The sequence below is a fragment of the Carassius auratus genome, unplaced genomic scaffold (genome assembly GCF_003368295.1).
Source record: "Carassius auratus strain Wakin unplaced genomic scaffold, ASM336829v1 scaf_tig00217401, whole genome shotgun sequence".
NCBI classification, from domain to species: domain Eukaryota; kingdom Metazoa; phylum Chordata; class Actinopteri; order Cypriniformes; family Cyprinidae; genus Carassius; species Carassius auratus.
The window spans coordinates 30,460-57,516 of record NW_020529050.1 but is presented as its reverse complement, the minus strand read 5'-3'; the positions used below and the strand labels follow the sequence as shown (position 1 = coordinate 57,516).

The following is a 27,057-nucleotide window of genomic DNA, read 5'->3' as shown; positions in this document are numbered from 1 at the left end:
ACACAACAAGACGACATTTTAAGGTCCTTGAGTAGCCGACCCTGTGTTGGTTTGTATTAGCCGCCTCCAGTTTTCCATTTGTTTTGCCTCCAGCTAGCGCCGTGACGTACCTGTGACGTCCGCGCAAAAGGGGTCTATATGTGCTATACTGTATGTCTTAATGAGGCCAGTGTTGGTCTGTTAGATATCTTTTTCTACAGTGTTTCAAAGGGTGTACGTTTCCAAACAACCCTGCCTCCTACAACTGTGTCCTACATTGGACGTCCTCATACATGTGTGTAGGGCATCTCTGGAAGGGAAAGAGATGCCATGTGGCGTTCTGTCTGCTCCTCTTAGTCATGCTCTAGCTGCCAAGGGTTACCGCGTCATTGTCATAGTTATGATGTACGCCATCACACACATCACAGCGGGTGGTTTCTGATGGTTTAGGTGTTTGGTGAGAAAGTGTGAATTAATATGTTTATGTCCATCTGTGGACAGTTTTAATTCTGGGTGTTTGACATGCTGTCTCTTACTCACATGGGAGGCTGCATAATTCATCAGTGAATGGGCCATCGTCTCCTGATGTACATTTCCTCAAAATAATCAGTGACGTTTTGACAGCCTTTCTTTATATTATACGGCTCTCTGGAATGGAATTGGTTCTAATTGTTAGGCTAATTGTGTAATTGTCTGTTTATATTTATGTCAAATATATCTGTCTAGCTAATAGGCACAAATAAAAGCAAAAGGTCAATCTGATAATGTTGACATTGATGTTGATATGTGTCAGTTTAACACTTTCATGTTTTTTTTTCTCTACCGTGGTGTGATATTAAGCAGTGTGATGGTAAGCACTTAGAGCACATTCAGGTTTATACAGCAATAGTGCATTTAAGGATTGTGTCTGCTCACTCGTACTGCTGCTGCAGTGACTCAGCAAGAGAAAGCAGTAATAATGGATGGAAATACCTTACCGTTAACAAGCTGTGAAATTTTTTTCATTCTTCTGACTGAGACTGGAGACTTGAGGAGATGAGACTGAGGATGGATGGATGCTGACATGTTTGGAAGACAAAAATTAACTGGATTTTGTGCACTGATTCATTCATCTAAAAGGGTGGGAATAATCTTTCACACTAATACTCCGGAGGCTGGGCAGAGGTTTTGCAACAGAAGACACAATTTCACATGAGACTGCAACTATTGTCTGGGCGAGGAATCAGATTACTCACTTTATTTTTGACTTTAGCTTATAGGAGAGAGGGCTTTTGTAGCTGCTGATGGGAAGAAGAAGAAGAAGAATCAAACAAATAGATCTCGCAGATTAGAGGAGACGCTCGACAGTTTACTGTGAAAACAGGACACACCCCGAGGGAGTACGGTTCACTCATACACACACTGCCTGAAAGCACTGCTTTACATGTAGAAATGGCGGCGGTCTCTGAATACCAGCGGCACTATGATGTAAAAGATCAGGTAAAAGATTAGGTCTACTGTTTTCACAACAAAGCAAAGAAGAACTGTATTTTTGTCTGGTTTTCCAATATAAATTTCTAAAAAAGCTTCAAATAAGATAGGTTTGCTTGAGAAGCAGAAATGTGGAGGATAATAAGATGTTTATGCTTAAAACAATATGTCTTATGTTTTGTGTGTGCAGTCGGACGGTGGAGACATGCAGTCTGAAGAGGGAACCGAGTGGCTCATGGAGCTGCTCACCGATGTGCAGCTTCAGCAGTACTTCGTACGCATTCGTGATGAGCTCAATGTCACACGTTTCTCACACTTTGACTATGTCAAAAATGAGGACCTTGAAAAGATTGGCATGGGCCGCCCAGGTGAGTGGGGTGGCATGTGTTTGAAGTGTGTGAGAGGAGTTTTGAATGTTGGAAAGTGTTTTGCTTCATTTATTTTATATTTTATTATTAATAATTCTGTACAGGTGCATCTCAATAAACTAGAACGTCATGGAAAAGTTCATTTGTTTCAGTTCAATTCAACTCAAATAGTGAAACTTGTGTATTAAATAAATTCAGTGCAAACAGACTAAAGTGGTTTAAGTCTTTGGTTATTTAAATTGTGATGATTTTGGCTCACATTTAACAAAAACCCATTAATTCACTATCTCAACAATTTAGAATATGGTGACATGCCAATCAGCTAATCAACTCAAAACACCTGCAAAGGTTTCCTGAGCCTTCAAAATGGTCTCTCAGTTTGGTTTGGGGGGTGGTGTTGGCGCAGTGGATAAAACACATGCCATTGGTGTGAGAGACCCGGGTTCGGATCCACTGTGTGACACCAATGTGTCCTTGAGCAAGACACTTAACCCCTAGTTGATCCAGAGGCGTGCGACCTCTGACATATACATATATATATATATATATATATATATATATATATATATATATATATATATATATATATATAGCAATTGTAAGTCGCTTTGGATAAAAGCATCAGCTAAATGAATAAATGTAAATGTTCACTAGGCTACACAATCATGGGGAAGACTGCTGATCTGACAGTAGTCCAGAAGACAATCACTGACACCCTTTAATAGGAGGGTAAGACACAAACATTCATTGCCAAAGAATCTGGCTGTTCACAGAGTGCTGTATCCAAGCATGTAAACAGAAAGTTGAGTAGAAGGAAAAAGTGTGTAAGAAAAAGATTCACAAAATCTATGCAAGAATTTGAGTGAACATCACAAGGAATGGACTGAGGCTGTGGTCAAGGCATACAGACGTGTTAAGGAATTTGGCTACAGTTGTCGTATTCCTCTTGTTAAGCCACTCCTGAACCACAGACAATGTCAGAGGCGTGAGATCTGTTCAATTGATGGGTTTTTGTTAAATGTGAGCTAAAATCATCACAATTAAAAGAACCAAAGACTTAAACCACTTCAGTCTGTGTGCACTGAATTTACTTAATACATACAAAGAAATTAACTTTTACATGACATTCGAATTTATTGAGATGCACCTGTATATGTTTATTATTTATTTGGATTTATATTTTGATTGATTGATTTATTTAGACAGCACTGTATAATATTATATAATATAAAAGATTAGGTGAATATTATAGTACATTTTATCATATTGTATACTGAACATATCTATTATAATTAGACCTCCTGGCATTTTTTCTTCTATCTCTGGATCTGCAGGTCAGAGACGGCTGTGGGAGGCAGTGAAAAAGAGAAGGGCAATGTGCAAACGGAAGTCATGGAAGAGCAAGGTAAGGTGTGCATCCAGAAATTTAAAATGTCTGATTGTACGTAAAACTGACTTCACTTCAATCAAAAGGGGGTGCAATAGAGCCTGCCCTCCACATCCATTTATTAATTTTTGGCTAAGCCTTAGTGAATCATTGTGTGTGAATTTCATGAAATTTTAATCATGTGAAGAGCCACAAAACATCCCAGACGAGTGTTCAAATTTGATGTGTTGGCATGGCAACACTTTAAGATCAAGAAATTGCATTTAACATCAGCAAGTAATTTGTGGAAGATTTCAAAGCCGTTTTGAGCATCTGAGCCTCATATCAATAATCACAGATGTCTTCCAGGCATGTGAATGACATGTTTTACTGATTGAGGAGCTATTGCATCTTTAAGAGAGAGGCAGGTGGAATCACCCTCAGCTGTAGTCTCTGTGCTTGGGCCAGCAGGTGTTCACCGGGAAGCGGCCTGACTCTGATTCCCAAACCCCAGTGGTGTTCCGCAGCTCCTCCCCATCCTCAACCCAACCAGACGGCCAGCCAGCCAATCTCACCTGCCTCATCAGTGACAGAGACATCACCCTCTACGAGAAACTGGGAGACGGCTCTTTCGGAGTGGTGAAACGTGGAGAATGGCAGGCCCCGACTGGAAGAGTGGTAGGAAAAAAAGGAAAATAAGTGACGCTAGTAAAGATGAGATAGTAATGATAGTAAATATAATGAATGATTTTTTTTCCTGTGCTGTAGCTGAATGTGGCTGTGAAGTGCCTGAAGACAGACCTGTTGGAACAGGATGAAGGTCTAGATGATTTCATAAGGGAAGTTAACGCCATGCATTCCCTGGACCACGAAAATCTCATTCGTCTCTATGGGGTTGTCCTCACACACCCCATGAAGATGGTGAGGAATGATACAGTAGTTGAAGTACTAAAAATGGCATTTTGGACCAGCAAAAAAAAATTGTTTCTTTCAAATACAACCGAACTACAGGTCAAAAGTTTGAGGTCACTACGTTTTATACAGGTGCATCTAAAAAAATCTGAATATCGTGAAAAAAATTCTTTTTATAATTTTTTAAAAACTTATTTCAAAATGTGAAACTTTCATATATTCTGGTTTCATTACATGTAAAGTAAAACATTACAAAAGTTTTTTATTTTTTTTATTTTGATGATTGAGCTCATGAAAGTAAAAAATACAGTATCTCGAAATATTTGAATGTTTCCTAAGATCAATCAAAATTAGCAAAACAGAAAATCCCAAGTATGTTAATTTATGCAATCAATACCTGGATGGACCTATATATATATATATATATATATATATATATACAATTATTTCTGAAGAATAATAGGACACTGAAGACTGGAGTAATGGCTGCTAAAAGTTCAGCTTTACCAACACAGAAATAAATTACATTTTAAATTTTATTAAAACAGAAAACTCTTATTTTGAAATTGTTATAATATTTCAAAATATTCTGGTTTGTACAGTATTTTTGGTTAAAGAAATGCAGCCTTGGTGAGCAAAAAATTAACAGACTCCAACGTTTTAAACAATAGTGTAAAATATGTTCCTTTTGTATGCTTTTAAAGCACTTTGTCTATTATTTTTGTGTTTCAGGTGACAGAACTTGCCCCATTGGGTTCTCTATTAGACCGTTTGAGGAAGCGTCAGGGTCATATTTTGATATCAGTGCTGTGCCATTACGCCGTTCAGATCGCCTGTGGCATGGCGTACCTGGAGTCCCGACGATTCATTCACAGAGACCTGGCTGCACGCAACATCCTTTTAGCCTCCAATGACCTCATCAAAATCGGTGACTTCGGCCTTATGAGGGCCTTGCCTAAGAACGATGATCATTATGTGATGCAGGAGCACCACAAAGTCCCCTTTGCCTGGTGAGAAGAATAATATACCACCTTCTACTTACTATCAATTCCCTTAGCCCATGTCAACATGCTCTGTGCGTTGCAGGTGTGCTCCAGAAAGCCTAAAGACCCGAACCTTTTCCCATGCCAGTGACACTTGGATGTTTGGAGTGACATTGTGGGAAATGTTCACTCATGGACAGGAACCTTGGATTGGACTCAATGGTAGCCAGGTATACTCTCATTCCTGAGCCTCACATCTGTTTTTCTGTAAGTAAAGTTTGTGTGACATTTGTATGCGTGTCCTTCTGTATAGATTCTCCATAAGATCGATAGGGAGGGAGAGAGGCTTATCAAACCAGAAGACTGTCCGCAGGACATTTATAACGTCATGCTGCAGGGCTGGTCGCCCAAACCCGAGGACAGACCGACATTTGTGTCCCTCAGGGACTTCCTTGTGGAGGTAAAGTGTGGATAGTAAAAGCAGATGGTGATACAGGATAGAACATCCTTTTGTCAAGGTCTTGCATGTATCCAAGAATGTCAAAATAATTATTTGTTGTTTTAATTAATTAAGTCTTTCTAATTTGCTTTTAGACAATGCCCACAGACATGAGGGCACTGCAGGACTTTGATGAGCCAGACAAGCTTAAAATTCATGCTAATGACATCATCACCATAATTGAAGGAAGGTGAGGACATATTTTGGTGGTTTTGTCAATTAGTTTTTTTCTGCTCAGATAGAGCAAAGTCAGTTCAGGACAGAAAAAAATTATCTTCAAAATAAAAATAAAATAAGGATGTTGACATAAGCTTGTTAATGTAAGTTAAAATTAAGATAAAATGTATATTTAGTAACTCATATTAACATTTACAGAATTTGATCAAAACAAACTAGATGATTAAATGAATCTATTGACAGCTTTAGTTGTTAACACAAAAACTTAAATATTTTATATATTTATATGTGCTTGTACAATGCTAATATAAACAATGGTAATTTAAATACATTTAATTATTTGGCTGGCTTTATAAATTTAGCTATTTGTGATGATGTTAAAGAACCCATTACTCCTTTAAGCAATAAACTTCATTGTGTAGGTGTCCTGCACCATTCATGCTGATCAGCCACCTTTACAGGGTTTTAAATCTATTTTTATGCTGCAGAGCAGAGAACTACTGGTGGAGGGGTCAGAACAGACAGACCCTGAAGGTAGGGCAGTTCCCTAGGAACGTGGTGACCTCTGTGGCCGGTCTGTCTGCTCACGACATCAGCCGACCTCTCAAGCACAGTTTCATCCACACAGGCCATGGAGACACAGACCCACATCGTAGCTGGGGTGCCCCTGACAAGATTGATGAGTAAGATACAATGACCATTTATGAGTCATCTTTTCTTTTGTTAACAGACCTTATGGAATATTGATCTCTCAAGGAACAGACTGCTTTACTTGTGTTCAGTTTATATTATTCTAAACTAGCAATTCTCAACCCTTTTGCCTCAAAGTCCCCTGTTGGCACAATATTACTTCTCGATACAAGCTATTTGCTTGTTTAAACTGACGTCACGTAGCACCACTTCCGTGTCCAAACGCTCTATTAGATACCACGAGAAAACAACAAAAGGTGCTGTAAAATGTGATATAATACTACAGAGAAAGTTATAATCCTAACCTTTAACTCCATACTGAAGTCCCAGATAGCCAGACAATGAAAATATAAATATATTAAAAAATATATATATATTTGTTTGGGACGCTGTGAGCACGGAGACTGTAGTAATGTTATATACCGTAAGTTTGAAAACGTTTAGCTTAAATGATTATCATAAATAAACAGTGCTCATAAACGACTGCTGAGGTCGTATTCTCAAGTGAAGCGATTTGAGGCTTGGACCCAGAAACAGCGCTTCTTACGTCATCACTTAACAACCAGATTGTCTGTATTTTTATTGTAATTTCTGCTGTGTTTTTACACTTTTTGGATTAGAAGAAATTGGAAGCTTTGATAGATTAATTAATAATGTTTTGTGATTTAAATTGTTTCAAGGAGTAAATGATATTAAATTAAAAACAACAGTTATTGAGGGGGAAATTATATTATATTATATAAAAAAATAATTTTCAGTTAACTTTTTATTTTCTGTGTTTTTTAGATTTTTTATTTAAATTAAGGGTCCCCCTAGTGGGGCCCGGCCCCTTTGTTGGGAACCACTGGAAAACTTGTGAAAATATATATAGAGTTGGATTTTGTTATTTATCCAGTGTGCCTTGTGTTCAGTCTGTACCTCGGTAATCCCATGGATCCACCAGATGTTCTTGGGATGGATTCAAATGCTGCCAAGCCCACTAAACTTCCAAACCGGACTAAAAGTAAGCAATCACTTGATCTTGTTGAGCTGGGCTGTTCTGTTCTTCTTCAGATTCACCACTTCTCTCTTTTGCTCTGCTTATCTTTTTTTCCATCTGATCTTTTCTGCTTCAACTGTTGTGTCAGAACAACCTCCTCCTAGACCTCCTAAACCAGCCGTTGCTCTTAAGAGTAAGAACCATTTCTCTTCTTCACTCCAATCACTGCATTACAAAAGCAGATTTCCTAAAGTTTTGCCTGATGGCTTGTTTCCAGAACCATTTTACAGCTCTGTGCTGGACGATGATGATGATCTGATAGTGACAGGCGTGAAGAAGCTCTCTCTTAAGACTCCCACATACCTGAGTTTGCGCCTCCGCCCTTGGGAAAGCACTAGTACGAGCGACCGCCTTAGCGAAGTCTCGCTTATTGACTTTGGAGATGACAGTTTCAGCTCTACATCACCTTCCCCCATTACCGAGACACCCAACCCTAGCACAGCGAAGCCACCTGCATCCTACGCTGCTTCAATCTTAGATATGGCACCGCCGCAGAGCCCCAATCGAGCCCTGCCAAACCCCATGCACCCTACTCCAGTGGTGGATTGGGACACGCGACCCCTGCCTCCTCTTCCGGCATACGACGAGGTGGCTGTTGAGTGTGCAGAGCAAGAAGACATGGAAGTAAGCTCCATAAATGCTTCTGTGTCAAAGGAAGACGTAGTGTCTGAACAGACACAATCAGAAGATGGCGTTAATATCAATGGTAAACGCAACGTTGAGGACAATCTCTTTCTACCAACCAAGCGTGTTGAGGAAGTACACTCCTTTTCACAATCAGCAGACATATTCAAGGAGCTTCAAAGGGAAGTGATGGTGAAGCTTCGGGTCCCTCCAACCGGCCGTTCCCTCCCTTCTTCACCCCTCCCGACTCCTTCAGCTCTCGCCCCACACCGCCAGATCATCTTGCCCTCCTCCTATGAGGACAAGCCTCAAATCCCTCCAAGAATCCCAATCCCGCCCATGCGACCCTCTAAGCGGGCAGGAATATACGGCAGCAGATTGTCAGTTTCCCTTGGAGACAATGAAGACGGGACCCGATGTCCACCTCAGATACCCCCGAGGGATCACGCTCTATCTCAACCCAACTCTCGGGCACCAAGCCCTATGGCGCCGCAAGGCGGCTCCCCTCAGCAAAGGTCCAGCCTCTGTTGTGTTGGATCTCTGGGTTCCTGCCTGTCCCCGTCTTCTTATTCTTCTGCGCCATCTAGTTCCTCCACCATGTCTTCTACATCCACGGCCACCACTACAAGTTCTCAGTACGGCTCTACTCAAGTGGCCCAGACTCCAGCCAAGAGTCCTTGCATCGTTCCTATAGTGTACGGTGGTGTGAAGGCCAGCAGCACTCATTACTACTTGCTACCTGAGAAACCAGCATACCTGGACAAGTACAACAGATTCTTAAAGGACTCTGAAGGAAACGAGGAGAAAAAAACTACAAATTTGGCCACTGTGAGACCCATGGTTCAACAGCAAGTTAACAAGCCCAATGCCTCCCCAGGCCCCACCAGTGGGACATCCAGCAGTTTTGCCTGGCCAGGCAGCACCCAAGTAGGTGCCTACAACCGTGTAATGCTCCAACAAGTAAGCAATTCAGTTTGCTCTCACCATTGGCTACTCAATGTTATAGTATTCTGAGATGACCGACTAGTGTTTCTGTAGGTGCAGGAGGCAGTACATGGAGTGACTGTAGAGGAGTGTCAAACGGCCCTTCAAGCACACGGCTGGAATGCTCAGGAGGCCGTGAAATATCTGAAGGTATCCGTTTGCTCCTTTTCAGACTCAAAATAGGGAAGTACTCATAGATAATAAGAGCATTTACATGTATACTGATTTCTGATGTAGGTGGAGCAGTTGTTTCGACTGGGTTTGAAGGCACGGCCTGAATGCATGGAAGCTCTGGAGAGATGTAGCTGGAATCTGGAGCAAGCCAGCACCCAAATGCTGGACTCCTACGGTCCATCTAGACATAGGTAGTATATGATGATTAAATGGATCAAAAATTAAAATTGTCACCATGTTCTTACCCTAATATCATTCCAAAACTGTATGACTTCTGTGAAACATAACAAAGAACATTTTAAAAATGTAATTTTATAATAATTTTTTTTGTTCACACATTGAAAATCAATAGATTCCAGTGTTATGCATGTAAAAAATCAAATGTCTTCTTTTGTGTTATGCAGAAAAAAGAAAGTAGAAAGAATCATCTTCTCACTGATATCTCTCTGATTTGTGTCAGATTCTAATGGCAGGAAGTAGAAGAACAGAGCTGATCTCCATTCCACTGCAGCTAATGAGAATTGAGTTTCATCTACAGCTCATTGACTCTGGACCAGTAGATATTTGCAGGTCATTTGAATATTCATTGCTTTACTGCTTATAATCAATGCAAAACAAATGCAAAATTCACTTACTTGAAGTACAACAGTGCAATGTGAACATTTGAACCATGTACATTAGATTGTGTTTTATATATTTGCTAAAAAGTTTGCTTTTCACTGCATCATATGTGACTTTCAGCCTGTACAATGTTTGTAGTTTATTTATTCAGAATATTTTATTCAGGGGCATAGGTGATAATCTGAAAATTGGAGACACAATGTGAATCTTGTAAGCACAGCTAATGAATATTATTGAGTTGTAATGGTCACTATGTCATTGATTTTATGTAAAGACGTTGCAGGGTATACTATAGAGACACAATAACCTTTTGAATGGATGTATTGACCATTAAGGTGTGGTCACATTTACAGTTGTTCGATAGATTTTCATGGGCTAAATCTGTAATTTCAAAGGCATTCCACATGACCAGGAATTTTCCATAAGAAAACACCTTAGAAAGCTGCTTGGTTGGTGTCAAAGTGACTTTCTGCGTGAAATTCACAGGAACTTTCCTAATGTGACTGCACCTTTCTGCCCCTGTTTATTAATAATGCTCATACATCTGTTAACTCTCATTCATGATGTTGCATGCAGATCACAGGCCTTCTTGTTGCTTATTTAAGCCTTTACTATTTCATTCATTTTATTCTGTTCAATGATGTTATAATTAGCCAGAGAGCCTTGGATGTCACAGCCACAGATCCCCCACAGTTGGTTATATTTTTAAGTAATTTTAGATGGTCTCAGAATGATCTCTTCCCATCTATGTGGCTGGTTCTTGGCCAAAATAAGTTGGAGTGAGGACGAGATATGTCAAAGTTTTATATGTTAGAATAAACCCATTTTCATGTGACATGATGACTGCAGACAATACACCTATAAATGCACCTACTGTAATATATTATTAATTTCTTTGTTAGTTGTTGGTCTTTATTTTCTTTTTGATCACAAGAACACTTAAGACAAAATGTCATTTGTCCTCAGTTGTTGATTTAGCTTACTTTTAAGTAATTTTGTTCTCCATTATGCATTTTGCGATTTTGCTCAGGTTCATAAATCACAGAAACGTCACTTAGTCTCTGTGTGAAGATGGGAAGTTTGTGTTATTGAAATAACCTTATCTGTTACATGAATGGAACTGAATAACATTTCTTTTTGTGCATTTTTCTTCTGTCAGAACATGTCAACCGTATGTCAAACACTTTAAATCAATCACATACAGACGTCTGGCTAAGCAAATTGAGGCTTCTGCTCTCTGCTCTGTAATTTTCATCTGCCTCTTGTCCAGATGCTCAGTGTTGTAGTTATATTTTACCTGCACTGGTTTTGTATTCGTGTCTACGCAATTGCTGTTGCAATTCAGTTTTTGGATTATAGCCTGTGTCAGTGCTCACCTCATGTAGGTTGCATCCCACATTTTCTGAAGTGAATGGCAGAATGTTGGGCTTACTGTAAAAGCTTTATACATGTTTGTTGTATAATTATCTATCTGTATTTTTGTATAAAGTAAATATTTAAAACTGTTGTGTTTGGGGTTTCATTATTTCAGTCTTTCACTTGATTTTAAACAATTTTGGCTGCTATTTAACATCAAATGCTGAACATAAGATCCTAATTAAATCAAACCGGACTCGATTAACGTGGATGTATGGCCCACTGAGCCTGGATGTTAGTTTATAAGGCATCAAAATGATATCACCATTATTTCTCAAATCCACCATTAGATGTCAGTGTAATGCCAAAGAATGACAGCTTTGCATTGAAAGTTACTCTTATCATATTTAGTATTTCCAGACTCTAATTAATTCGTTTTCGATTACACTAATAGCAGCTATTTAAATTGTCTGTGGAAGCCCATTTCGGGTACACATTGGAGAAAATATTTTTTTATGTCATAAATAATTATGTCAAGCCTTTTTTATCTAATAAATATGATTTACCAAATATAGTTTTGATAGATAGATATTTATTTATATATGTTTAATATGTTAAAACGTTTAACAGAAAACCACAACTCCATGTTGTGAATATTATTTTCATCTTGCATTAAGGCGGATTAATTCAGAATAATCCCCAATAATTCATGTGTTTTGCCCAATTTTGACCCCGAGCCGAATTATTACAGGGGGTCGAAATTGGGTCGACTGACAATGAACAGGTAAGAGGTTCAACAAGGTGAAAGTGAGAAATTTTTAAACAGAGAAGTAAGTAACTGGTTTTAGATTTTGACACAAATTTATGTTTTCTGCAGTTCATTTTGTGTTAGGTTGGTTGCTATCAGGTTTATTTTTCTAAAGCTTTGTATTGCTCTACAGTTAGAAAACTAAAGTCAAATAGTTTTTCATATGCATCTTTTTTTAAATCAGGAAGCTGTTTAATAAGTGGGATAATGTAATTTAGCCAGTTATTATAAGTTATAACAAAATAAATCCCAACAGCAACGACCCATCTAACCCACCAGAACTTTATGAATGTCTTTAATTTAGACGATGTTTAGACTACCCCTTGTCAGAGTTAATATTCGGTTGTTAATTTTATTGTACTCAGTGGAAATGTCTCCCTTGTGTTTAAATTGGTGTGGTTAGGGAAGTAAAGTAGCCAATAAATCATTTTCTACAGATTTATTTTCCCAGAAGTCTACAAATTTGTCTTCTATAGATTTGTTTTCCCAAAAGCCTATGTAAACTAATTCAAATCGATATGTTCTCCTTTTAAAATAAACTGTTTTGTATATGTAGTTCAAATTAAAATGTAAAGTGTCGTTATTATAAATTATACAATTTCGACTATATAGAAATTATTATTATTATTATTATTATTATTATTATTATTGTTAAGATGGTAAGACATGTTCCTACATCAGTTAAATCTATATCTTGTTAACGTAAAGTCATGATTAGTGATGTAATTTATGGATTATTTCACTGCAGGCCCTAAATAATTAAATTACACTTATTTGTTGGTCTTCTAAATCAATACTAAGGTGGGCTGGCTCTCAGCTTAATCAGTAATTGATTGGAGGGGCCTTAACACCCTAGACTGCTGTTTTGGAGGCTGATTGATTAATTGAATCCATATTTAGATGATACAGCTGTGAGTACAAGTTTGATTCAAACTGGACTGGTTAAACTAGTATACTTTTATTATGTACTCTTTGCAAACCAAAGCAACTTAATATAACTTTAATCTCTTTATGCTTTCCACTCCTTTCTTTTTGATATATAGTTTGCGTATCATGATAAGGCCAAGAAAAAGAGAGAAGAGAGTATGTGAGAGTGATAACGAGGCTCAGCTAGCCTTGTGACTTTTTTTGCAGGTGCCAGTAATTCACCAGAGTTTCTTAATTCAACGTGCCGCTGACTTTGCAGTCCTGGAGGTGTTGGTGTGAACGTGTGTTTGGTTGAGGTGAGCAATTTGGTAAAAGCATATGTACTTTGGAATGCGAATACACTCCTGACTTCATAGTTTGGTGATCTTATCATTCTCTGCTAAATGTCTAATTTAATGAGGTGACCGTTTTATATGAATTTGGATGACTTGATTGGTTGATTCCCAACAGGCACAGGACATCTATGTTGGGTTGACATCGGACAGACGGTTCATTTTGATTGAGAATGAATTTCGGCTGACGTCAGTATTTGACACCAATTTGATGTTGACTTAATGTTGGATTTAGGGTACACAACCTAAAAACAACAAATATCAACATCATCTGACATCGCTATTATTATCAAATTAACATTTACATTAAAGGTCACCCGATGTTTAACAAAATATCAATGTCTTATGATGTTGTGTGCCTTCTGAGTTTGCTTTTTTTGTAAGAAAAAGCAGGAAGCTCCTCCCCTAACCCCACCCCTAAACCCAATCGTCAGTGGATAAATTGTGTGAAAACATAAATGTGATTGTGCTAATTCATACACCTTAACTGCTAATTTGGCAAAATATTCAATAGTATTACGAATTCCAAGTACTCCCAAAATGTTTTTTTCTATTGATTCTAATTGGCATGGGTTGAAACTATTAAGATTTTCAGGACGTTTTTATTTGCGTTTGCATGACAAATTTAATTTTTTTGTGATGGGGCAACACTTGACGTCCAAAGTAAAGCCCTGAAGCAAAAACAATTGAGAACCACTGATCTAGAATATTCTAGAAGGCATTCGAGCAAACCTTTCAATAACAATTATTTCAATAATTCCCTTGTTTATTAAAACCCTGTGGCAAATAAAGGCTGAATATATTGAAATGGCCCTGAATCATATTACTGAAAAAAATTCAAATCAGGATTGAAACACTATAGGAGTCCCAAGATGTTTCTTTAAACTCTTATCGAAAAATACCCACTGCATTCGTGTAATATCCGATGAGTTGCCCTGGTATATCAAGGCAGCTGGTGATTCTTCAAACCTTTTATATTTCATCATCCTCTAAATCTCGGGAGCAAGATGATAAAGTTGGATAAACTAAAGGGTGTGTGTTCATTATTACCAAGAGATCTGAAAGTGCTGTCTGCAGTGGTTGTTTGTCCATACAGGGAAGGGAAGAGGACATATTCCCAGCTTTATTGTCTTGTCTTTACTGGAGCTTTAAAAGCTGTGTCAGAGACCTAAAATTTCTGTGACTCGCTGTCAGACTTGAGTATATTGGTCCCATCAAACCTGATCCCATGGCAATTCATACAAATTTTATGAGGGGGCTAATTCTTACGAATTCATACGATTTTTGCCAAATAGTATGTATTTTACGAGTTGCACAATTTGTATGAATTTTGTACGAATGACCTATACCTAAACCCGCACCTAAACCTAACCAACACAGGGGTTTAGACAAATCATATAAATTCGTACGAGTGAGGTCATACAAATTCATATGAATTAGCCACCTCGTAAAATACGTATGATTTGGTCGTGAGATAGCGTTAGTCCCATCACACTCTTCCCTGAGCACCAGAAAGGTTCATTTAAAGGTGTTAAACCCAAGGGCTACAAGTAGGGCTTAGCGATAATGCTAATCATTGCAACATAATTTCCCTCTACATAAAAAAAATAACAAGAGTTGGATATATGTGTGTTATGTTTTCGCACCAAAAGCTGAATGAGACTGCGCTAATGGCACCACAAAAACCATTTATCCACTAGGCTTGAAGTTTCAAAAGCTCATCAGAACAGTTGCGTTTACTTGCTGATAAATCTAAATGGTTAAAATGGTTTCTAAACATACAAAAATTGGGGGGATTTTAGGGGATTTAAAATGTGATTAGCTTAGTATAATTTTTTTCTTTCTTGCTGCTCTTTCTAACATTGTTCATTTGTATCCATCTATCTATCTATCTATCTATCTATCTACTGCATCGATCACTATGTTCTTTGTACCTCGACAGGCTAAATAGCTAATTTTATTGAATCCCTCCTGAAGGCGAAACTTTATTCTTACTTAACAGAATTGCTTTTTTAATAACACTCTTGCCATTGGTTAGCCAGACAGAGAGCCCCGCCCCAAAATAACTCCACTGGTTGAGCCTGTTGCTATCTTAGGCTGGTCAGAATGTTTAAACAAACAGGACAAAGTTTTGATAGTGCCAGTGTAGAGACTGGCAACACTTTTCGGTGAAGTCGAACAATTTACTTCTCTGGAATATAGGAAAGTATTTTATCTGGAAACTGGAATAGGGGAATGTATTTTTATCTTTTTTAAAAGATCAGATCACCAAAATGTAAAAGTTGTGGAATCCTAATATGTTGTGTACTAATAAACGGCATGAGTCATGCAGTCTAGCCATTTTATGGATTTATGATGTAACATTTCTTGTGAAGCAAGAAAAAAGCTATTTTTTTCTGTTTGTATTGTGAAAGGCCTGAGGGGTAGACAGAGAGCATTGAGTGACATTTTCTTTGCACTTTAATGTCTGACGGTCAGACTTCAGATATTAACATTTGGGGGGAGGGACACAAATGTGAGGGTGCAGGTGGCTCGTCTTAAGATAAGACCATGGCTGTAGTTCAAACAGCTTTACACCTATCAATTCCCAAACTGTCATTTTCATAGCAACAGATAACTGTGGGTCACCAAACACGCGCCCCTCTTTCTTACTGCTTCTCTGCTCCCCTCCCACCTTGATGAAAAGCCGACAGCAAATTAATTTACACCTTGATGACAAACAGATACAAATGCACCCATCAAAGTTTCTGATTATCTCTAAAATGTGTGACGTAATGCATGTTTGTCATTCAGTCTGCCTCTCTCACTTAGTCATCGTCTTCTCCTGTTTCACCTCTCATTAAGCAGAAGCCTTTGGCCAGAGCGTTGACTTTTGGTTGAACGTGTTTGTTTTCTTCATTCTGTGCTATGTGATGTGAAATTTTAAGTACTTTTTTTCACCTCTGCTCATTCACGTCCACTGGGCTTTTTCAAAATTTATGTCATAATAATTAGGATCTGTTTCTCGAGGTGTGATTCTGTGCATCACCAGTGTGAAAATGGCTTTATGTTGTCCTGATGCATGTATTTTCAGTGTTCTTTTTTAAGATTAATAAAACATCGCCATATAAGATACATTTTTCTTAGACCTCTTTGTGTTTTACCTGTTACAGACTAGCCAGAAAAACTAATTTATGAACATGCAAAATAATGTCTTAACGTTCTGTTGAAATTCTATAAATTTAGGTGATGAAAATGTCATTAGCTTAATATAAAATTTCTTGTTTGCTTGCTTGATTTTTCTTGCTGCTTTTCTTTCTGTCTTTCTAGCATTCTGTCCATTTTGTCTGTCTATGCGCTTTTTTTTTCTTGCTTGCTTTCTTGCTGTCTTTGTCTTCCTTGCTTCTCTTGCTGTCTTTCTAACACTGTTCATTTTATTTCTGTCTGTCTATATTCATCTATCTTCGTCTTAAAATTTTCTTTGAATTTTAGTTCATTAATTTTTCTTCATACCATCCAAATATGAATTGTAATTCTGTGTCCATTTGAGTTTAATTTGTTTAGTTCTAAATGACAAAATTCAGTTCTGAATGACCAAAATTTGAGGTTTCTGGTCATGCGGTGTTTAATAAGCACAACGAATATCTTAATGAAAATATAAAATGCAGAAAGGTTTCTATAAGTGATAATGGACAAAAAAATATGATCAGCTCCATCTAAAACAATAGAAGTCAACAGAAAGTCTCCTCTTGTTGTCTCTCTATGGGTATTCTTAGCATCCCGGTGTTTAATGAAGACAGATGCCTGTAATGGGCTGTGGAAATGGACACAGATGCATCACTAAACAAAGTTGCACATCAGCGACTGAGATGGTCATTAAAAAAGCACAGAGGGACTTCTTTAAACATGAATAATGGCTGCTGAGCACCCCCATCTCTTTCTGACCTCCAGTTTCTGTATTACCTTTGAAGACAGACTGAAAACAGTACATCCACCTTGTTCTTTGTCTCCCTACTTAGTCATTATTAGTCATTACAGTTCTTGAGTAGGTGACTAAGCAAGTGTACAGGGAATTTGCGGTAAGGGTGGGGTTTTTTTGCGGGGAGACTCCAGGCTCAGGGTGAATTAATGATTCATGGTACAGTGACTTACATTGACCCGGCCTAGGCTAAATGCTATGTTGTTGATTTTACCGTATTACCATACGCCCTGCTCCAGTTTCACGCTGCTCAGCTGCACATGAGAGCAACTTGTCAAAAGCTCTTAATGCCCCATCAAGTAGAAATGATGAACGGCACATTCTACCTATGGATTTTTTGTCACTTAAATTTGAGCTGTAAAATTATGTGCAATGTATCTGAATATCAGATTCTTAAAGGGGTAGCACACTCAGAAATCAAATTTGTTTGTATAAACCAAAATAATGAAGATATTTTGAAAAGGAAGCTTGACAGTCTGTGATCGCTATATATTTTTACTGAATTCTTTCGTTTTTTTGGTGAGCTATCCCTTTAAGTTCAATTCGTCAGACTGGGAACGATTTTCACCACATTATCAGTCGCAAGAGAGGAATTTGAAGTATATCAAACTTATGTGTTTTGTGACTCATACTTTTGTGAGTCTGTGTCACCTCACCTTGCCCGCCTCTTTCCCGACCCTACTCATAATGGTGATTTATGTATGCACTTTCTCTTTTCTCCTGCAGTAATTGACAATGTGATGAATGGCTTTGGAAAAGAAGGCAAGGTGCTCTAGCAGAACGGTAGTTTGTTCTTCTTGACTAGGAAGCAGACTCCGATGTCCTTTAAAAAGTGAGTGTTGCATTAATTTGCAGATAGCTGTGTGGAATGAACAATCATTAGCTGACAGCGAAGCTGATTTCTCTTTAGTTAGTTCAAAATTTGAAAGGCAGGAATCTAGTTAAATTAATCTGTTGGAATACAGCACACTCAAACTGATGACTTAAATCATGAAACCTAATTAAAAGGAAAAAGCCTGTTGAGATACTTTTAGTCTTTATTACTGAAAAACTGACGTGCAACATTTTAACACTTTTCTTTAAATGAACTAAATTTTCAGAATTATTCCTAGGAGGTTCAGGCCCAAAGAAAATTAGTAAGAAGTTTAATAATGTATAACCATTTTCCCCAAAGGAGACTTTAATGCTTTTAAATGTAGCTTCTCTGTGTCTATTGAACCTTATATGTGAAGGATAGCTCAGCGCTATCACTTTTGATCATTATTGAATTTCCTTCAAGGCTGGGACTGTCATTATTGGAAAGTCTTTCCAGTATATTGTTTAATTTTGTCTGCAGAGATGGGAACAAAAATATATCAGTCACTTTGAATAAAAATGTCTGCTAAATGTCAATGACAAGTATGTGTACGTGAGCAGAGATTCCGTGCCTGATGTATTTGAGATAGTCTCAGGGCACATATCCTTCCACGTTCACACACACTCACATACACCATCTGTCTTGCCAGATATGTAGCAGTATCACTAGACATAACATATTCAGTGTCATATTAATGTCGTCATACATCAGAATGGCAGAATGGGCCACTATGCAATACCTTGATATCAAATAAACCGAATTCATGCAGATATCTCAATGGCTTTCAAGGTGCAATAAATGGACCTTTTAGACATTTGTTGGTATGCTAACTTTAATGCTTTTTAAACTTAAAATATGAAGAAAAAAAATTTAATCCAGTTTAACCATATTTACAGAAATAATGGTTATGCCAGCTTTAGCTCAAGCATTTTTGGCATAATGTTGATCACAGAAAAATAATTTTGAATCTTTGAATTTAACTGAATCTGGAATTTCCTTTAAATTGCCATTGCCTTTCTTTTTGAGCACACATTTTTGTTGTAGACATGCTGAACACACTGTAGAGAACAGAGAAGTGTTTATGTATGGCAGAATGTCTGCCGACTGCTCGGTTGTTCAAGTTAAAGTTTCCATGGCAGCACATGTTAATGTCAAGGGCTAGTTCTGTCTTTCATCATGTCTTTTCAATGGCTTGTGAATTGTCAGAAATGATTGTCGGAACATCTAAAGAGAGTTTGTTGTATGAGCCGCACCTGGTATAGAGAAGCTTTTTTTCCCCCTCAAACCTTAATTCTGTCATTTACTCCCAACTCACCCTCGTGTCATTTCAGAACCATAAGACCTTCGTTCTTCTTCAGGTAAACAAATTAAGATATTTTTTATTAAATCTGAGATTTCTGACCGTGAATAGACAGCAATGCAACTGACAGGTTCAAAGCATAGAAAAGTAGTACGGACCTTGTTAAAATAGTCCGTGTGACATCAGTAGTTCAACTGTACTTTTATGAAGCTACGATAATTCTTTTTGTTGTCAAAGAAAACTGAAATAAAGACTTTATTCAATGATTTATTGTCTTCCAGGTCAGTCCGCCACCATTCACCAGAGTACCATGATTTATGCATTAATATATCTTAATATATATTTTCTCATTGCCTTATATATAGTGCTATATATTCAGCACTGCATACTTTTCTAATATGTGATTTTAGCTGTTTATTTCTTTTAATTTTGATGATTTATAACTGACAACTAAGGAAAATCCCAAATTCAGTATCTCAGAAAATGTGAATATTGCGAAAAGGTTCAATATTGAAGACATCTGGTGCCACACTCCAATCAGCTAATTAACTCAGAACACCTACATAGGCATTTAAATGGTCTCCCAGTCTAGTTCTGTAGGCTACACAATCATGGGGAAGGCTGCTGATTTGACAGTTGTCCAAAAGATGACCATTGACACCTTGCACAAGGAGGGCAAGACACAAAAGATCACTGCAAAAGAGGCTCGCTGTTCACTGAGCTCTGGGTCCGAGCACATTGATAGAGAGGTGAAGGGAAGGAAAAGATGAGGTAGAAAATAAGTTTACAAGCAATAGGGATGACCGCACCCTGGAGAGGATAGTGAAACAAAACCCATTCAAAAATGTGGGGGAGATTCACAAAGAGTGGACTGCAGCTGGAGTCAGTGCTTCAAGAACCACTACGCACAGATGTATTCAAGACATGCTTTTCAGTTGTTGCATTCCTTGTGTCAAGCCACTCTTAAACAACAGACAGCGTCAGAAGCATCTCGCTTCAAAAAGGACTGGACTGCTGCTGAGTGGTCCACAGTTATGTTCTCTGATGAAATTAAATTTTGCATTTCCTTTGGAAATCAGGGTCCCAAAGTCTTTGAGTAAAGGTCCAGAGTAAAGTCAGTGATGGTTTGGGGTGCCATGTCATCTGCTGGTGTTAGTCCACTGTGTTTTCTGAGGTCCAAAGTCAATGCAACCATATACCAGGAAGTTTTAGAGCACTTCATGCTTCCTGTTGCTGGAGATGCAGATTTCATTTTCCAACAGGACTTGGCACCTGCACACAGTGCCAAAGTTAAAAGTACCTTGTTTAAGGACCATAGTTTCCTTGTTCTTAATTGGACTGACCGACTCCATACCATGCCGCATTGCTGCAGTTATTCAGGCAAATGGAGCCCCAACTAAGTATTGAGTGCTGAAAACATGCTCATAGTTTTCATGTTCATACTTTTTCAGTTGGCCAAGATTTCAAAAAATCCTTTCTTTCATTGGTCTTAACTAATATTCTATTTTTCTCCTTAGTTGTCAGTTATAATCATCAAAATTAAAATAAATAAACATTTGAAATATATCAGTCTGTGTGTAATGAATGAATATAATATAAAAGTTCACTTTTTAAAATGAAATTTGTCAAATAAATCAACTTTTTGATGATTATTCTAATTATAGACCAGCACCTGTATATTACCATGCATACATTACATGTACATTTCTGGACAAATGCCTGCTACACTTTATGAAGAGAAATTAATGTGAATGAATCCGCTGTGGTGCGGTTCTGTGATTGGTTCCCAGTGGCTTTGGAGAAGAGTGGCACCGCCAGCATAGCTAACATAGCTCAGAAGAACATGATTAATGGTGGAAATGGCATCCTTTTGACCTCTCAAGCTCCTCTTTACTGTTATTCCCCTAATCATATCTCCACCCGTTCCCAAGGGGAACCAGGGAGAGTGGGAGCAGACGACTCCCTACGCTGTGCTGTAGGTTTGGGCCTGAAAGTGATTTCCTGTGTCTGGATGGAAGAGATAAGTATGTTGTTATCTATACCATGGCATTAGATCTGGGGCCTATGGAAAGTGAAGTTTGTCCTCTGTTGTTCAGTCAACTGAATTTGCTGTCACTATGGAAAGGTGTGTTTTTTTTTTATTGCTGTCAAACAATTAATCGCCTCCAAAATAATCATTTTTGTTTACATAATATGTGTTGGGTTTATTTATTATTTATATATAACACATGCATGTACAGTATATATTTTGGAAAAAGTTTATATATTAAATATTTTAATTCACAATAAAAATTATATGAATATATAGATGTAAATATACTGTATGTGTTATTTATACATAACAAATTATCATAGAACACACATTATGCAAACAAAAACGTAATTTGAATGTGAATAATTGTTTGACAGCACTTTTTTTATATTATTTGTTTTCATGACCTCACATTTCTGATTTATTCTGATTTCAGAAGTGAATTATATTGTGAACTCTGGCAGTATTGACTCAGACTTCGAATAGGAGTGGCAACCATATTTAGCATCAATGTGTACTAGGACCTTATCTGAGGTGCCTAGGTTCTTGGCCTCCTGAATATCACGTATTGAACCTCTTTTTTTTTCCTCTATGTCTATATGTTTCCAGTTATGAGTGTTTTAAATATTTTAGTTTTTTCTAATTAAATTAGCTTATTTTCTTGTTTATGTCAAGTCGCCGTCTATAGATGATTGGATGTCTGGCTGAACAGTGGTTTTACATCAGCTGTAACACTTTACCTTCCATTTCTTTAATCGATGGAAGTTTGTTTATGTGTGATGGTGAATACAAAGCTGGCATGATGCTTACATGTTGTCCGTGGATGTTTTTGGTGTAATGAGAGTTTGAAGAAGCTAATCAAGACTATATAAGACAAATTTCTCCTCACCTCACTCATGTCCACCCATATGATCTAATCAGACCTCATTATTATGACCTTGGCCAGCACACCCCACTCTGAGGAAACTCAATATACAGCAGGCTCCCAGCTGATAGCACCCTGGATGGATTTCATATCATGTTAGACAGAACACTCCCGGCGTGATGAGAAATTGAGATGTTTTGGTGAAAATCATGCAGTGTAAGGAGGGAACATGTCCCTCTGTTCTTATTTGACATAAACGGTTAGTTTCGCTTCTCTTATTCAGCATTTCTCTTGGGCTCTGTCTCAAATAGCAAAGAGGTCCGTGGAAAATTTCAGAACTGAGAGGAAAAATCTCACTGCAGAACCATGACAAGCAATATGACATTTGTTGACTTTTAGTTTGTTGACATTTGAAGTGCTGTTGTTACTCATTTTCATATATTCACCATTACTTTAGTCTTCAGTGTCACATGATCCTTCAGAAATCATTCTCATATGCTGGTGCTAAATGTCTTATTATTAATGTTGGAAATAGTTGTGCTTTGTATTTTGTGGAAACCATGATATATTTTATGATTAATAGTTTACAAGAACAGCACTTTTTGTAACGTTGTAAAAATTTTTATCATGGCATTCATGAATGCTCAAAGAATATAATCAATAATTTTATTAAAATGTATTAGTTGTGAACTGATGGGCATGTGAGTGGTATTTGTATGATGTGGTTTGGGGGGAGGAGTTTGGTGATGTGAATGTGACGTAATATTCAGCTAAGTATGGTGACCCATACTCAGAATTCGTGCTCTGCATTTAACCCATCCAAGTGCCACACAGGCAGTGAACACACACACACACACTGTGAACATACACCCAGAGCAGTGGGCAGCCATTTATGCTGCGGCGCCTAGGGAGCAGTTGGGGGTTCGATGTGTTGCTCAAGGGCACCTAAGTCATGGTATTGTCGGCCCGAGATTCGAACCCACAACCCTAGGGTTAGGAGTCACACACTCTAACCATTTTGATTTCATGTTGAAAATCCCAAAATTATGTCTTTGTTTGTCCTCATCAGATTTTCAGTTGTGAACAGAGATTTGGTCTGAGCATGACAGTTATAGCTTGTGGAGTAAAGCTTCAATGTTAATTGAACTGTTGAACTGTCAACTGATTAATTGACTGTTCATTGAAGCATTGTTCAAGTGTTCTCTGACTTCACTAAACTTTATTGCTTTGGGCTTTGGTGCAATCATGGATAAGCCTTTGGTGTTATCATCGTCAACATTGTTGGTTTTGGTGAATTATCTAGTTGAAACCCTAACCTAACTAAATCCCATCTACTCCTGTTGGATTTCTTATGGGTAATCTCTTCGGATGGTTTCTGTCTTCTCTTTTTCTCCTTTCTCATGGCCGTGCTGTAAGGTATCCTGCTTTCCAGAATAATGCAGCTTTTTTTCTGCCCTGTTATTCGGAGCCTGTGCATGCAAAGGGACATTTTAGTGTATTTTGTAACCCTGTCACGATTCACTGTGGGACTATTTGAAGAGACCATCTTGAGGCATAAGGCAACGTTGATGGAAATCTGTTGCGACAGTCACTATTCACACATACGGTACACTTTAAAAAGAGAGCTGTGGCTTGTTGGTTTGTTGCAAAGACCCATGGGATGATTGGCATACTGAAACATAGTTTAGAAAGATGGGGTTTAGGCTTGTCATTGACTTAGGCTTTGGAAGCAAAATTCTTGATCTTCTCAAGGTTGTGGACAAGCTGTACCAGCCGGGATCCACTTTGAAAGCAATGGAAAACATTTAAATTGTTGTATGAAACCTAGATATTCAATTGTAGGTTATAGATTACATTTTAGATTACATTTAACTGTCACATGATCCTTCTGAAAGTATTCTACTATACTGATTTGGGGGTCAAGAAATATTTCTTAGCTGAGATATTTCTTAGAAGAGTTTTGTGGAAATCATGATACTTGTTTAAGATTTGATGAATAGGATGTTTGAAGTGAATCATGTTTGTTGTTGTTTTTTCAAGTAAATTAAGTATGTTATATTGGTGAAATAACCAATGGTAGAAATATGTTGTGCACTTCTAGCAGTGCTGAGACCTTATGGAGAAATTTCAGTTTTTTTAGTTCAGTCCCCATCTGTAGGTGTTTGGATAGTGTTTTATTGTTGTCTCAAACTTGTATCACTCTCATTTTCAGGCTCTGAATTTCTGCAAGAAAACCTAGAACACCTACAGTGTGATGGTGTATACAATCTGATGGAATCTGTGAAGCTCGTGTGGATGTGATTTGTGTTTGAATGAATGTATGTTCATGCGTGTGGTTAATGTGTAAGAGAAGAAGCTGAACAACACATAAACCAAATCCCACTCTATACTGAGGCCTCTTCACCTCACTCATGTCCACCCATATGAACTAATCAGACTTTATAATTATCACCTTGAGCAGCGCACCGCACACCGAGCAAATTCAATAATCTGCAGCCACCCAGCTGAAAGCACACTGGAGGGATGGATTTCTTTTGTAATGGTGTTGCTGTCCCAACATTATGAAAAAAAATGTTTTGTCTAGGAGGTTTCTTTGCAGAGATGATGGTTATGAACAAAAGATTAAAAATATGCATATAATCAATGAGTACTTCACCTGGTTTTCATGCCTACTGTGTCATTGGTTCAGTCAAACTCACTTTCTGCTTATGATCAGTTGTATGTTAGATCAGACTTGGATATTTAGTGGTAATGCTGAAATGTTTTTTGAAAATGAATTTTAATACCTTTTCACAACCTTTCAAAAAATTGTATGCTAAGTTTTTTGGGTTTTTTTTTTTATGTTTTTGCATCTCTTATGTTTTCTGTTTTGATATGTTTTAAAATGTAATTCATTTTTTAGCACCATCACTCCAGTCTTCAGTGGCACATGATTCTTCAGAAATCATTGTACTATCCTGACTTGGTGATCGAGTAACATTTACCAATGTTGAAAACAGATGTGTTGCTTTTTTTTTGTGGAAATCATAATCATTGTGGAAGATCTTTTGAATGACCCATAACTACTTTAAACAAACTGTACAATATGATTCCAGGTTGGGATAAAAGTTAAACCAATGCTAATTTTAGACAGTTGGAAGTAGTTAATATGAGGAGTCATAGACTTAATGAAAATCAAAATTTTGCTGATCAGCACTATGAAATGCTGCGCACCACAAGAAATCTGTCCCTTAGGAAACTATAAAAAGAAAAGCAGGGAAAAGGCGACACCCCCTCTGTGCAGCTTCATGGGCTGTTTTGAGCCCTGAACATTTCTCTTAAAGTGGTCATATATTGCGATTTTTCAGTTTTTCCCTTTCTCTTTGGAGTGTTACAAGCTTAGAAGTTGCAAAGACTGAAGTCTCAAATTGAAAGAGAGATTCTTTATAAAAGTAAAAAAGTCTTATTCTAACATGCCCCCTCATCTATGTCACGATGTGGGAAGTTTACCATAACATCACCCAAATGTTCACACAAAGAAAGAAAGCATAACTTTTATTCTCGCTGTTGCTGCCACTGCCATGTTGTGGAGGGGCTGTTTCTTTGTGAAAGTGAAACTGCTTTGTTTGGCCTATCAAAAGAGGACACAACTAGAAATCAGTGGATAAGGTGTATTTAAAACACCGTTCCAGAACAGTTCAACCCAAATGTACAGATGTGTGCAGCGCATTTTATGGAAGATGAGGACTGTTGAACCAGCAGCCTACAATGCTTCTGTGCTCAAAGGCTGTTTCTATAAAGTGGGGCAGTTACGACTTTGCAAGGACAGTCTGGCGCTTCTGACTCGGTCTGGAAGTACGTTTTTTTATATTTAAAGAATTTGATACGCAACACGTAAAAAGACAGTATAAGTCATTATAATCCGTAATTATGTCCCGATTGGATGCAACAAATGCCTTGTTTGTAATATTTTATTGGTTTTGTCTCATCCTGCTGGGAGATGGCACCACAGGCGTAAAATTTCTGTCACACGCATGAGGAATTCGGCCAATCACAATGCACTGGATAGCTGTTCAATCAGCGTTTACCTCGCTTTTTTAAGAACAATGAGCTTTGTAAAAATGTATGTGTTTCAGAAAGGCGGGGCATAGAGGAGCAACAATAATGTGCATTATATGGAAAATAATGCAGTTTTTTTTCTTCTTTTTTACCTTAAACTGCATAAACACATTGCATTACACAAAAAATAATGTTATTTTTAGTAATGTAATATGACCCCTTTAATCAAACATTTTTTTTTTATCTTCCACCAGTGGAGCTAGAGATCTGGAATTTTACATTGGCAAGGAACCTGACTTTATCTTTTAGGATTCAGTTCAGAGCTTCAAAGGGGTTGATGATGCATTAGACATCAGTAATTAAAGCAGGATCCAGAGAGCATACCCCTTTTGTGAAGCACAGTCCATAAGTTCTTCAACTTTTCTTGAAAACATCCCTGATAAATTTGGCCCTCATAACTACAAGACACAATGAAATCCCACATCAATAGAATTGATTGTGGAGCAATCACAACCCTTGTGGAAAATTGTGGATAAATAGTGGAGAAAATTGCTTTCCTGACCCCTCACCTGTCAAAAAGAATTCATGTGAAGAGGTAATATGCTTCCAAAGGAAATGATTGATCAAAGCAGACGAAGAATCAGAAATCACTCATCAGTGTGTTTTCATGAACTCTTTATATGTTAAATGAGGACAAAA

At 37.7% G+C, this 27,057-nt stretch overlaps 1 protein-coding gene and 1 long non-coding RNA gene across 5 annotated transcripts; both read left to right on the top strand.

Moving 5' to 3' along the window:
- Positions 1 to 972: 972 nt before the first annotated feature.
- Positions 973 to 11,392, top strand: LOC113100917 (activated CDC42 kinase 1-like). 2 transcript variants are annotated; one of them, XM_026265408.1, is made up of 16 exons: positions 973 to 1,458; positions 1,640 to 1,817; positions 3,152 to 3,222; positions 3,655 to 3,861; positions 3,952 to 4,104; positions 4,828 to 5,105; positions 5,182 to 5,308; positions 5,392 to 5,538; positions 5,673 to 5,767; positions 6,243 to 6,437; positions 7,356 to 7,447; positions 7,572 to 7,616; positions 7,701 to 9,067; positions 9,146 to 9,241; positions 9,329 to 9,456; positions 9,670 to 11,392. In XM_026265408.1, exons 1-16 carry the CDS (start codon positions 1,411 to 1,413, stop codon positions 9,713 to 9,715), a joined length of 3,273 nt encoding a protein of 1,090 aa, XP_026121193.1. In that variant the 5' UTR covers positions 973 to 1,410; the 3' UTR covers positions 9,716 to 11,392. The 2 variants fall into 2 exon arrangements, with proteins under 2 accessions (XP_026121193.1, XP_026121192.1); XM_026265407.1 differs by having other exon boundaries at positions 3,634 to 3,861.
- A 616-nt stretch (positions 11,393 to 12,008) lies between these two features.
- LOC113100918 (uncharacterized) lies at positions 12,009 to 13,642 on the top strand. 3 transcript variants are annotated; one of them, XR_003289842.1, is made up of 3 exons: positions 12,009 to 12,072; positions 13,185 to 13,273; positions 13,428 to 13,642. It is a non-coding gene; the product is annotated as an uncharacterized LOC113100918 (long non-coding RNA). The 3 variants fall into 3 exon arrangements; XR_003289843.1 differs by lacking the exon at positions 12,009 to 12,072 and adding an exon at positions 12,927 to 12,961; XR_003289841.1 differs by lacking the exon at positions 12,009 to 12,072 and having other exon boundaries at positions 12,998 to 13,273.
- Positions 13,643 to 27,057: the final 13,415 nt, after the last annotated feature.